This window comes from Cupressus sempervirens, chromosome 3 (assembly GCF_028749045.1).
Source record: "Cupressus sempervirens isolate cs-2001-9-10 chromosome 3, ASM2874904v1, whole genome shotgun sequence".
Taxonomy (NCBI): domain Eukaryota; kingdom Viridiplantae; phylum Streptophyta; class Pinopsida; order Cupressales; family Cupressaceae; genus Cupressus; species Cupressus sempervirens.
Window position 1 is genome coordinate 989,249,256 of NC_143120.1, and position 14,202 is coordinate 989,263,457.

At 35.1% G+C, this 14,202-nt stretch overlaps 1 protein-coding gene across 5 annotated transcripts in view; it reads right to left on the bottom strand.

The window, feature by feature from the left end:
• LOC149570076 (CAAX amino terminal protease family protein) overlaps window positions 1–14,202 on the bottom strand; it is a 100,208-nt gene that overhangs the window by 25,615 nt on the left and 60,391 nt on the right. For 4 of the 5 annotated variants that reach the window (XM_089822735.1, XM_089822734.1, XM_089822732.1 and 1 more), the window contains one exon: window positions 3,194–3,318. The exons of the other annotated variant lie outside the window; for it this stretch is intronic. In XM_089822735.1, coding sequence (XP_089678861.1) covers window positions 3,194–3,318 — 125 coding nt within the window. The remainder of the gene's footprint in view (window positions 1–3,193; window positions 3,319–14,202) is intronic. 5 annotated transcript variants of the gene reach the window in all.

The window sequence follows — 14,202 nt, forward strand, 5'->3', positions numbered from 1 at the left end:
ATGTGTCCAAAGGACCATTCATCTATCATTCAAGGCTCGTGTTTAACACTAGACATGTTGTAAATGGACAAAAATTGAATCCAAAACCTGAAACACCTCGCTTGGGATGCCATCAACCCAACTTCCATTGTAAGCAATTGGTATGCCTTTCTATACTTTCTAGGACAGGTTTAAATGAGACAATCCGGATTATGATGTTATGGTAATGAATTTGCTCCACCTGGATCCATCTTTGCATTCTGCTTTCAAATAATGATTTTGATCCAGAACATATCCATAAAGTGTGCATGAGGGGCACATCTGAGCCAGGTTTACATGTTTGGTCCAATCGAAATCCATCAACAATGCATGGCTAAGAGACTTGAGCAGGACTCTAGACACAAACTTCCAAAGGCCAATATTTTGTTTTACAAAGCATATTTTTGCTACAATTTGAAGTGTTGAAATTCAATTAAAGACTCTGTCTGTCGGTTGAGTTTGCATCACAGTTTTGATCTGAAGTTGCAATTTCTTATAATCATCAAACGTAAGCTCTTATATTCATCTTATCTTGGGATACAAGTCATAAGGAATTGATGATTATCCTTATTTCATATTAACTATAAGAACAAGTATGAATAGATTTAGCTGATTAGTTTCTGATCAGTACCAGGCCAAGTTTGATTAATAGATCCTTTTCCACATAGTCCCACACCATGGAAAATAATAATAAGAACCCAGTTTAGTTTACTGGGGTAACCATATTCATAGCACATATACAGTATTTAGGAGAGTCCCCATACACAGTGAAAGTCTCTCACTCATTACTTGTAAAAGTCGTTAAACATATATTTGTTGATGTCAGGAAAAGCTCTACAGAAATCATTGTTCATGCTAGCTCAGCACAAAAGCCACATGCTGATATCACAACAGATTCCATAGCAATCCAGTCTCCTTCCTCAGGCCTTTGTATACCAGCAGGTGTATTTTCCATTTAGATGATGAATTCAATGAGCAGAGAGGTCATTAATGATTACTTGATCCACTAGACAACATTGTTATGGTCACCAGTCAAACTCCCCAGTCAAATGTTACTGGAAGACATGTCTCCTACCCAATAAGATGCACCTGGGGATGGAGATGTTCCTTTGAGACTAGAGCTATTCCTGGATACATCCCGATTCACAGGGTTCTTTTGGCCACCATCTCCAAAGTCCCCCAACCAAAAATTGACGTCCCCTACCAGAAAACTTAGGGCATAAGGTGTTACAAAAACTCTGTTTCTTATCATCTATAATCATCATTGCAAAATCACTATTACTTATCTGTTAGTAATGATAATGCTAGGCACTGAAGTCTTCTGATGAATCTGCTCAATTGCCTCTGTAGAAAGACTCATTAATGACATATAATTATTCCACTTTTATTGTTCATGATTTAGCAACCACTGTTCTTCTAAAGAGATCACGAAAATGGTAATAATAGAGTCTAGACCTTTGTGTAACATCAATTCAACTGTTGGAAATAGTAGAAACCGCTGAGAATCTCTAGCCTTCTCAAATATCTTATAGAGACAAATTCATGCAAACCTTCTCCATTTTCAGAAGAACAGTACAAAATTTCTCACAACTAGGCATCTCGTATTCTTTCGTACGTGTATAGCATCAAACTATCAATATTCTTCAGTTTCAGTATGCAATAATAATCTAATATGAAATATGTAGTGTGATTTTTGAACTCTTTGACACAATGGCATTTGAACAATTTGTGTATTTGATGTTAAACTTTACTGATGTTCTTATTTTCAAAGTTCTATGCCATGGAATTCTCCGAAAATTTATTAAATCATAGCAAAAGTAAAATTTGAGTCTCTAAGTACCCCTGTCTCCTATTTTTGAAAATTAGTTGTACCAGTACCAATACCCTCTGGAATCTACAAGTAACCCCATCTCTTAGTAACCTTGATTACTATTAAATTTAATAGCAAGGCCTAGACATGTTATTATTGTTTACCATACAGGGTAAACGGATACTTATTGCATTCAGTAGACTAAGATGTAACACAGAACAGATACTTTATTCATATACGCAATATGCAGTCTAGTACAATGCTTACAATGATAATGATTATGATTATGATGTCTCAATAGTCCCTACGGATGATGTACATATACTTTCCGAAAGGGGTGACTCAACCGTCACGCGCCCTTTTGGATACAATTCTACCCATCAGCTACAATATAGAATTTACCGACAACAACTACTAATGTCAGTTTAGCCTAGATACCAAAATGTCAATTCTATATTCACATCTTCAGATTATTCAATGTTATATCATATGATGATGTGATAAACATTTTTCATGTTAGCATATACAAAGTAATAAAGGATATCCTAACTTCTCGTTTTTTGTTTGGATGTTTTATTTTGCCCCTACTCTAATCACATTTAGGCCTTGCCTAGAAACTAACAGCAGTCATCCAAGGATCCTCTCTCTCTCTCTCTCTCTCTCTCTCTCTCTCTCGATGAGTCCAATTTTTCAAGAAAATGCTAATGATTCTGAATAGGCCCCCTATTGTTTATTGAACAACTAAATAATATATTCCTTGAATTCCCCATTTCATAGTTTCTCTGAACTTTCTTTTAGAGGGTTTGTTGACAATATCCACATCCGTAAAAGTCAAGAAAACAATAAACTTTGATTTTTAACTTTAAAAGATACAATGACTTGTCGTCCTTTTGTGACATATTATGTAGCCTCAACTCGCTACATACAACACCAAGAATGAAGAATAACCAAGTGTGCAGAGAAGAACAGAGAGGTGTAAGGTGAATCACTAAACAGAGATATTAAGCAGAAGAGATTCAATGTTCATATACACAGGAGAATTGATCCGTTTTCCTTAATTTACATAGCCTATACACTCTCTTAATAGTTATCCTTTATGGTAGTTTCCTAACTCGTAAGTACGAATATGACCGTTATCAGTTTAATCAATCAAATCCTGCATGCTTAGGATTCAACCTTTTAAGGTTCATCACATCAACAGATTCCCCATTTATTAAAGAAAGGTTGACAAAATCATAACAATCTTCTAACTGTTTCAGTATTGAATGTAAAGCTTCTGGAAAGAACTGCATTAATTTGCATAAGCTTTATTATTAGTTTTCACAGACTCTGAAACCCTCATGCTCAGTGTCAATACTGCCATACCTGTCTATTTGCTGCTTTGCTAGAATCTGCAAATTCTGGCCAGAGGTTCAGTAGTAGCTGCCGACAAGAAGAGATCAACACAACTAAAGCCACAATTGTCTCAGCTTGAGACCATTCGACATCATCTGTAAGGAATATCAAATAAGTCAAAAGCCGTCAGACATTAACAAAAGGCAAGATATAATGCATCCATATGTATGGTAATAAAATCTTCAAGATAGGAGAATACTTCAAATTATAGAAATACCCCAGACAAAAAAAAATATATTGAAAATTGAACAGTATATCCAAAATGAGGGAAAAGAACCCCAGGCAAAATATGTATTAGAATACCATTTGGTTACTGGATCAACTTAATAAATGCAAGTTGATCAAAAGCAATCTGCAGTTGCATTACAAAAATATAATTACATTAGATAACCATGTCAGTTATCACTCAAGAAATTTTTTAAAACAAGGCCAAGCATACAGTAAGTAGAACCTCCAAAGATGCAGCATTAAGTAGCCAATCAATGATTGTTTATATGATGGATAAAATTATCACCGATGAGTTGTCGTATTGGGATAAGTTTCTGCGGGAGACAAACTGTGTATAAATATCACCAGAATTTTGCGCAGATAAGTTTAGTAAAGTATCAACAAGAAAACATGAAAATCTCGGCGATGAGTCTGCAAGTTATTGAAGAATCTGGACAACTTATCGCCCGTGGCCAGTTTATGGCCGAGACGACCCAGCAAAAGGCCTTAATTGCCTTTTTGGTTTGGCAGAGTGAATTTGGAGAGCTTAGAAAGGTTTTGGAGGAGAAAGGTCATCATTTGCAGCATTCTAGTCGATTTGAAAAGGATTTGAAGTGGATTTGAAGAGAATTTTCAAGCAAATTTGGATTCACGAGTAAGTTTTCAAAATTCTTTCTCTTTTGTTTTAAATTTATTTTGTCTCGTACAACCGGAAAGTTATTCCCCTCAGATTTGGCAAGAGAGGAAGAAACACCCAAACCGCAGGTACATTATTTGGATTTTCAGTGTCTTCCACATACATGATAAGTAGATAAAAACCATGTTCTAAAATATGTTTTCACCTTGCTTTCTAACTCTTTAATATTTATCTTACAGGCACTTGGTGGTGAAATTAGGGTGGAAATGTCCCTTATCTACAAAAACTTTCCCTTCGCATCTTATATCAGCCATGTAGCTCATCCAATTGTGAGTGTAATCGGAGCTTATTCGATAACATTCATAGGAAGAAGAGGAACAAGTTAGCACAGAAACGCCTCAATGACCTTCTTTGTGTGCATTATAACCTTAAGTTGCACATAAGAAAGGTAGAGTTAGCAACGATTTGTTTAACATAGATCCCTATTGTGATTGGACATCATAGGGGCAGCCTCCATTATTCATAGACAATGACATCTATGATTTGGAGAGGCAAGCTATGGAGGAGGGTGGATTCATGGTGGGAATGGTTGACATTGATGAAGAGGATAAGGACAATAAGAGTGAGGAGGATACATATGATGAGGAGGCATTGTCAATGTCAACACCATCTACATCCAGGATGGAGATCTAGTCACAGCCACAACCACAACAGACTTCTAGGGCTAGACTCTCTCCCACTCCAATAGTTTTTACTAGAGTTGCCGGAAAGGGGAAGAGGACGATGTGGCCTATTTTGATATTGTACTTGCCACTTAGTTGCTTATAGTTTTACAAAAACAATTTGCTATTTTTAGTTTACTTCAGAGTTCAAACTATCAGACTATGGCTACAAGCCATCAGCATTCCACATGAGGTGCACTCTTGTGTCCTATTTGCATTTATATATACCTAGATCAGCTTGTTTAGTTTGTTTACTCATTTATTGAGTCATTAGATGCATCTCCTGTAAAGTTTTTGCAAATTTTATGCGATCAGACTTTGATAGTAACTTCTATATTGTTTGTAATTCTTGATCTTCCTTCTATCTGACTTGAAAAGAGATGTCAATATCAATTGTTATTCTGAAATGTATTTGACTCATCAAGTATTTGAGTATAGGCAGAATTGCTTAAAGGAGCAGACTTATTCTTCTTGTGTGTCCTTTAACTACAACCACACCTTGTATAAATATCTTAACCAAAGGGCATGTCCCTTGAAGGGACATGACCCTATCTAGGTTGGCCCAATCACTGCATTCTCACGATCGGTGATTTCCTAAATGATTGTATGTTAGCATTTACCTTAACTAATTTTTGTTATACTTGTTTGCTAAAACAATATCTCCTTGGGCGCCAATTATGAGAATGCAGTGATTGGGCCGACCTAGATAGGGTCATGTCCCTTCAAGGGACATGCCCTTTGATTAAAATATTTATACAAGGTGTGGTTGTAATTAAAGGACACACAAGAAGAATAAGTCTGCTCCTTTAAGCAATTTTGCCTATACTCGAATACTTGCCGAGACAAATACATTTCAGAATAACAATTGATATTGACATTTCTTTTCAACTCAGATAGAAGGAAGATCAAGAATGGAGAACAATATAGAAGTTACCATCAAACTCTAATCACATAACATTTGCAAAAACTTTACATGGTATCAAAGCTCTGGTAGTCGAAACCTAAGCTCTACAAATTAAACAATCAAACTTGATTTATATCTAGCATCATTCTTCTATCTTCAATGGCATACACAATCAAACCCAATGACAGCGTTGATGGGAAAGAACACTTTGATGCTTGGAAATTCAGAATCATGATGATTCTTGAAGAAAATGATGTAAAACAATTTGTTGATTCAGCATCCAAACAACCTGCTATTGAACCTAATAAAACTATATGGAGTAAAGAAAATAGGAAAGCCATGCAAATCATATTAGATGGAGTAAAAAATGAAATAGTACCCATGTTAACAAAATATCAAATGCATATGAGGTCAACAATGCAACTATAGTCCTCACACTAAAAAGGAAACTAAATCATATACAAATAAAGAAGGGAGGATCAATAAATTCTTACTTCTTAAGGGTTGCCAGTCTAAGAGATCAACTTGCAAGTATAAGAATCATAATTGAAGACAAGGAACTAACACTGATGGCTATAGATGGGTTACCAAATTCATGGGAAACATTTGCACAAGGAGTGAGTACCAAAGACAATCTTCCTAACTTCAATAGACTTAAGGGAGATTGTCTTCAGGAAGAATCTAGAAAACTTGAGAAAGGGGGAAAGTTGAAAACTGAAGACGAAGAACTTCATTTTCTCAACACAAATTCCTATAAAAGTAAGAAAAAGCATTTCAAGAAGAAGGGTAATCAAAGGAATGACAAACCTAAGAAAGATCTATCCAAAGTAAAATGCTTCAAATGCAGATCTAATTGCCCTGAAAATTCTAAACAGCAAGTAAACTATACAAACATTACTAAAGAAGATAACTATGATCCTAAGAATCTTGTATTGTATTCGGTACTATCAAATGAAGTATCAAGCAAGGCATGGGCGATTGATACTGGGTCATCTCGACATATTATAGGATACAAAGAAGCACTAGACTCTATATCTGAAGAAGTTGATGGTGAAGTTACTATCAGTGATAATTCCACTCATTCAATCAAAGGAATTAGGAATTGCACCTTGAAACTAAAGTCCGGTAGTTCTCTACATCTCAAAGGAGTACTCTATGTACCAGGAATAAAAAGGAATCTAATCTCGGTTACAGCACTTGAAGATGATGGACATAATGTTGCATCCATGGACGGTAAAGTAATGACTTGGGCTAAGAACTCATTTAAGAAAGCAAAATTGATCAATCAAAGAAAGAGGTACTTGTATGAATTTTATTCAGAACCTAGTCAACTTATTCAAGCCTTAATTCATGAAGTTGTTGATATAAACAAAATATAGCACAAAAGGTTAGGACATCTAAATTTCAAAACCTTATCAACTATGGAGAAGATGGTTACTAGTTTACCTAAGTTAAATAAAGATCATTCAAGCATATGCAAAGGATGCGCTATGGGTAAGAAAACCAAAAGTCCATTTCATGATAGCACTACAAAAACTAACAATGTTTTGGAATTAATCCACTCAGATTTATGTGGACTTATGTTTGTTGTTCGTTCTCTTGGAGGATTTTGGTACTATATACTTTTTATAGATGACTTCTCTAGGAAAACTTGGATTTACTTCTTAAAATGTAAAGAAACAGAAGAAATCCTTAAGAGATTTAAAAAATTTAAAACCTTAACTGAAAACATATCAAGACATAAAATTAAAACTCTTAAGACTGATAATGGAGGGGAATATATCTCAAATTTGTTTAAAGAGTTTTGTAAAGAAACAAGAATTAAGAGGGAGTATACCATTCCTTATAACCCACAACAAAATGGGGTAGCAGAAAGGAAGAAAAGGACAATTATAGAAGCTGCAACAGCTATGACATTTGATCAAAATCTAGAATATTATTTTTGGGCAGAAGCCTCTTGTACTGCTATCCATATTCAAAACAGAAGTCCTCACTCCTACCTTAGAGATAAAACTCCTAAAGAATTCTTTATTAAGGTTAAACCTAATATAAGTCATCTTAGGATTTTTCGGTGCCCAGTATATATTCATGTTCTAAAAGAAAAGAGAAATAAGTTAGAACCCTCCAGGAGGAAAGGTATTTTTGTAGGGTATAGTGAAACATCTAAAGCATATAGGATTTTCATACCTAGTCAAAAAGATATTGAACTTAGTAGGGATGTAAATTTTGAAGAAGATTTAGCATTCAAAAGAGCCCTAAGTTCTGGAGATCCCGCTCCCTTACCTAGTTCTGAAGAAAATACCGAATCTGAGTCTCAAAGGGAGAACATTGAAGAAATTGAAGATGAAATTCAAAATCTCAATCTTGAGGAAACTCAAAATTCAAAGAAAACACCACTTTGGGCCATTAAGATAGTAGAGGAAGCACAAAACTTCGCTACACCATCTAGAACCCCCAAAGAAAGCAAAAGACCCAAAAGATTTTCTAGTTATGCAACAAACATGAGTGATTTGTCTAAATCAGAACCAACCAATGTTTTAGATGCTATTAAACATACAGCTTGGAAGGATGCCATGACGGAAGAATGCCAATCCATTGTGAAGAATGACGTTTGGAAAATTGTTCCAAGATCTAAAGGAAAATCTATTGTTTCTTCTAAGTGGATATTTAAAATCAAAAATGTTACTGATGGTAGCATTGAAAAACATAAAATCAGATTCGTAGCCAGGGGATTCTCTCAGAAAGAGGGGATTGATTATGAAGAAACCTTTGCTCCTATTGCCAAATACAGCTCTTTAAGAGCAATCCTAGCTATTGCAGCATCAAAGGGATGGAAAGTACATTAGATGGATGTAAAAACAGCATTTATGAATGGAAAGATTACAGAAGAGGTATATTCAGAGCAACCTGAAGAATTTGAAACTCATACCCCTAAAACTTTTCTTTGCAGGCTCAAGAAAGCTCTCTATGGGCTTAAACAGGCTCCAAGGGCACAGTATGAAAGAATTGATACGTATCTCACCAGCTTAGGATTCTCCAAGAATGCACACAATCATTTAGGAAATCGCCGATCATGCCTAGTAAAGGAGCAATGTATTTATAAGCCATCATAAGGTATTATATAAAAGATAAGGTCGAGGCGATCTGCATAGTCAGATTTGTATGATGATGACAGTTATAGTTTTAACATCTCCTTATTGGATTTTACAAAACAAATGCATTTCCAATTAAAGTTGAGCATTTTTTTAAGTTCCCAATAAGTTCCCAACTTATCTCCAATATTTACCAATATCTTTTGTTTTGCCCTTGGCAATAAGTTGTCGACAATGATATTTGAACTATGGTACATACTACAAACTAATTGAAAAGGAAAATCTTGGAGGATGCAAATATCATAGTCGATGCCCAAGATCTTTTTTACAAATACCAATGCAAATTTCTAGGAGCTCTAATGAGACTAAAATATGCACTTATATTTCCCTCATTTTATCCTTATTTTTCCATTTCTTGTTACAATGCAGTCACCATTTGGTAAGGAAGAGGTAGGAAACTTAATAAATGTAAGAGGAAAGTTAAACTTAGGCTAGAGATGAAAACTTTGGACTAAATGCTGATTGGATTGCATAATTGTCGATAACAGGGGATTCGAAGGGAGACAAATGAATGGACGACATGACCATTCAGTGCATCAATAATATGAATGAGAATGTGACAAAATAATCAGCTATTTTTGGCTAGTAGTTTTCTGATCTTTAAAGATGATTCGAACTGTTATAGTTTTGTTGTATTTTGATGGCCGTGGTTTAGGCTAGCTAAGAAGGTTGTTATTTTGTTTTGAATAATGACTAATGAATGGTTTATACTCTATAATCTGTTAAAGACTGAATTAGTAAGGATTAGCGTATAAATATGTAAAGAAACGCCGAAACACTTAAGCTGATATATGAACTGAAATTGCTACTATTTGTATGATCCTTTTTCCAATTCGAGTACCTGCTTTGAAGAAGTGATCAGAAGATTTTAAACACCTAGTAACCGGGAGAGGAAGGGGCCCCTTTACTCGCGTTATCAGGCGTACTTTTATGTGCAGTGTGATCTGAGTTAATCTTGTGATTTTAATTACCATATTGTTTAGTTGTCATTCATATTTTAGATCTATATTGATAATTGTTATATGTATTAATTCATGTTGTTCTAGTTACGTAATCTTTATTTATTGTAATCCATTGTGCGTGAGTAATTGTGATCTCCAAACTTTCAATAGTCAATACAAACAGATTTTAACTAGTTTAATTGATCATTGAATTAAATCAATCAGAATACGCATGTGTTAAGTGGAATTGTACATGTCATAATCTGTAATTCGAAAACCTTGCAAATCAGTGATCATTAAACCCAATCGATAGGAAACTGTAATTCTAATATTTTTGTGTCATTCTACTTCTTGTCACTTCAGTGACAGGAAGAAGAATCAATCCTTTCCCAAGGCTAAACTATAGACCAATCAAAAGAAACAACTTTATGAAATATGAACATAAGAATCTAGCCTCTGATGTGTATGATTGAATAGAACAATGAAATTCTTTTTAAGAAAAGATTTAAAAGTGTGGTTATGTGAGTTCTTTGAATTCTCTTTTCTAGTAAGAATTCTTGAAAGTGATAAAAGCAATTTAATTCTTTTAGAATAATTTGATTCAGTAATTGAGTGTTTTGCATTTAAAACTTTAGCATAGCAAGAGTGAATTGCATCCATCAACCCTTTGATTTATTATCTTAATCCTTTATGCAAATAGTAATTATATCTCTCACTAGTTTATGAATCCTGGATTGACATTCTTAGGGTATTTCTGTCCAAATTATATCTCAAAATAACCTATCAAGATAGACCCCAACTTTGCCCTACAAGCTCCTCTTCAGATGTTCAAAAGTGATGCACCCCACCAAAATAGGTTTTCTCATGGTTAACAGGTAATTACAACCTACAACCATATAGATGTTGCTATCTAAAGATCACCGAATTCTCTCTTAAATGGAAATAAAGGTTGTTATGAAACTATAAAAGCGTGCTTTTCTAATTAAATACAAGAAAAGATGTTATGTTTTCTATTCCATATAGGGCTTGTGTTGGGTATTCCATCATTCAATCCACATAGATAGTTAGTTATATTTTTTATTGTTTGTTTTTGGTTTGTTTTGTTACATGTGATTTGTTTTGAACTACATGAGTATTATTTCAAGCACTTTGTTCACTGTCGTCTCGTGTATAAACCCATTTTTTAATGAAATAGATTTATTCGGTTGCTCTGCAAATGTCAATATGGTATCAAAGCGAGTATGTAAGTCTTGTGCTTGTTCGTTGAAGATGAAGATCATCTGCAAAGATCTATGTTGAAGATTCAAGAGTATTATTTGAAAATTGATGACAACGAGGGTAATGTGAAGATTATCAAATCATGTTCCTCCAAACTGCTTACAAATATTCCTTCACAGTTTCCCCAACATTGTTGTTTAAAAGCCAGCATTTTGGCATTGGTAATGAAATCTTTTTTTGGTGGCTTATCTATGCTCGAGTGGTCTTCTCAGTCCTTTTAGACACTCAACCTCTCACAAACCTGGTGTTGGCGCCTTTTGTGGGTAATGTATCAGGTTGCATTCTTATTCTTCTATCAAGGTGTATCTTTTCATTGTTGTGGGTCTGTGTTGTGAAAAAACAAGGACGGAAAACATTTATCCAGCATACACATCATATGAATGATGTTGTTGTTGTAAAATGATATGCTGAATAAATGGTAGGATACTCCTTGGAGGTGATGGCAAATGCATACATGTCTCTAGATATGGTCCTCGTTTCCTTTGGACATTTGACAACACATTGTCCTCACCTTGGCCTACAAACTCTCCACACAATTGATTTCATGCTCCATTCTAGTGGCTAATGCAGATTGTGACCACACATAATGCTCGTGGTTTTGCATTTCATTGTTTTGGGGTTTCTTCTTCAAATTCAAAGTCCGCAAAGGTGTGCCCTTTAATGTTAAATTCATATTTTTCGGTGTTGAATTGTTATATTTATATGGTTTTCCATTTCTTATCGCATGGCTGTAGTATCAACTTGTTCTTAGAATTTTATAATGTTCCTTTACTGATCATCCTAGTTAGTCTTTAGTTTATTAAGTAATTTCTATTTTCATCTTTAGTTCATGATTCGTCTTTGTAAATCTATATAATGAGTGGTCATCTTAGTTAGTCTCTAGTTTATTAGGTAGTTTTTATTTTGTCTTTAGATCACGATTTGTCTTTGTAAATCTATATAATGAGCTTTCATCTCCCTTGTTTAATACAACTACAACATCGATTTACCATAACATGATATCAATGCAAGTCAATGGGATCTCATAAAATTTGGCAAATCTTTTAAGAAAAATTCAACCTCTTTTGATTTGGAATTTTTTTCCATAAATTTGTTTTTTTTATTTTTACAAATAAAAATCGTTAAAGGTATTTTATGAAATATGTGGTTTGTCTTTGAAGAGTTTTGCTGAAAATCACAAGCTTGGTTGAGTGTTTTGATTACGCAACTTCTTGGTTTAGGAAAAAGTCTCTAGTTTCCGAAGGTTGCATGTGAGTTGCATTTTTCTTGCATGTTCATTTTGTTCCTCGCATGTACTTAGATGTGCTTTTTATGAGTTGCATGTTCTTACATGTGTTGTTTTACTATGCGTAGCCTCATGTTTTGTCTCATAAAGGTTTCTTTGATGGAATTTCATAAATTTTTCCCTTAAAAAATATGGCTGGGTTTTATTATTTTTTCCTCAAAAATTATCTAGCAGGTTTGTAATTTTTTCCTCAAATATTATCTGTTGAGTTTTACTGTTTTTCCTCAAAAATGAAGCTTTATATTCTCTAATCTATGTCTCGGATTTTGTTGTCTAGTTTTGATAGATTTTTCACCTCAAAAAAATCTAGTTTTTCCAACTTTTCTCCTAAAAATTGTAGCTTTTTGCAGTTTGTTTTGGGGGCATCATGCTCAAATGCAAAGTTTGGAGGGTTTGTCAATCTTTCCCCAAATTGTGTGAGCTATTCTTAGTGTTTGTCTCTAACTCCAGGCAAGAGTAGCTTCATTTTTTATTAAGTAAAACAAGTTTTGAAGGGGTCCTGAAACCCATACAAAATAACACTACATATTTATATCATTATAGCCCAGTAGATAAAACATGACAAGATAGAACAAGCTTGACCAAAAGACAAAAAGCCAGCCAAACATGGACCACCAGAAAGACAGACTAAAAAAACCAAAATCTAGGAAACACAAACAAGACAACACTGAACAAAGCAAACCCCTTAGCCCATATTCTTGAGAAGCTTTGTTGCCTGCAACTCCAGCTGATCCGTCCTCTCACCAACCTTCTTGATTTGCTTGATCTTCGTTGTAGCAGAGAAGGCCATATTTCTAGTGTTGGCTCTAGTTCTTTTGCCAAGCCCATCCAAGCTATCAATGGGACCCCCTTGATCATCAGAAACTTTGATAATGGTCTTATCCCTTGCAGAGCCTTCTAGCTTGTTGATGAGACTCTTGATGTACTCATTGGATGCTTTAAGGATTTTGAAGCTTTGATCAGCAATGTTTCTCAAAGTGTTCTCAATATTGGATACCTTGTTATCCACCTCCAGAACCTTAGCCTCCATCCTGTAGAAGGTCACCATGTCACTCAAAGACCCTATGTTCAAATCCTCCCTATTAGCATTTTCAAAACCATTCTGACTGCTGAACTTCCCCTCTAAGGTCATCATCCTACCACCAATGTCGTTAACCTCATGAAAAAGCCATTTAATGGACCTAAAATTGTCCAAGAGACTGTTCCTAGGATTATTCAGATTCTAGAATGTCCATCTATGACTCTTTACTGGAGTCACTAAGAATCAGCTCCCTAAGGTCAATCTCACCAGACTCCTCACCTCTGACCATTAAATCAAGCTTTTCCCTGGCAATTCCCAACCGCACTATGTTCATGTCAAGGTTTGTCCAAACAGTCTTTATCACCCTAGGAGGAGTGTAGCAGGGGAATGTACAGGGTTGTCCAACGAGGGCTCCTAAGGGTTCTTTTGAGAAGAATCCTTGAAAACCAATTTCCCCTCTTTGCCAAGGGAGTCCCTAAAATGCTCCTGGGAAGACTCCATAAAAGAATCAGAAGCCTTCTTCTTGCCCTCACTACCGAAAGTCTTGCTCTGTTTTTGCCTCTTGTTTTTCGTAGCAGAGGAGCCCTAGTTCTTATTTCTGCTAATCACCTCCTCGTTGTCCATTTCAATATCATCATCTTCATTATACTCCTCATCCGAGGATATAACAACCTTCACTTGTGTTTTAGCCGAGCGGCCCTTGATCTCTTTTATCGCCAAAACCACTGGATCTTTAGAAGAGGAACTTTCACCCTTACTCGTAGTATTGGTGACGTCAAGATCCTCAGAATGCATGTCCTCACTATCTTTAGTGGCCGAAGAATCCTGCATA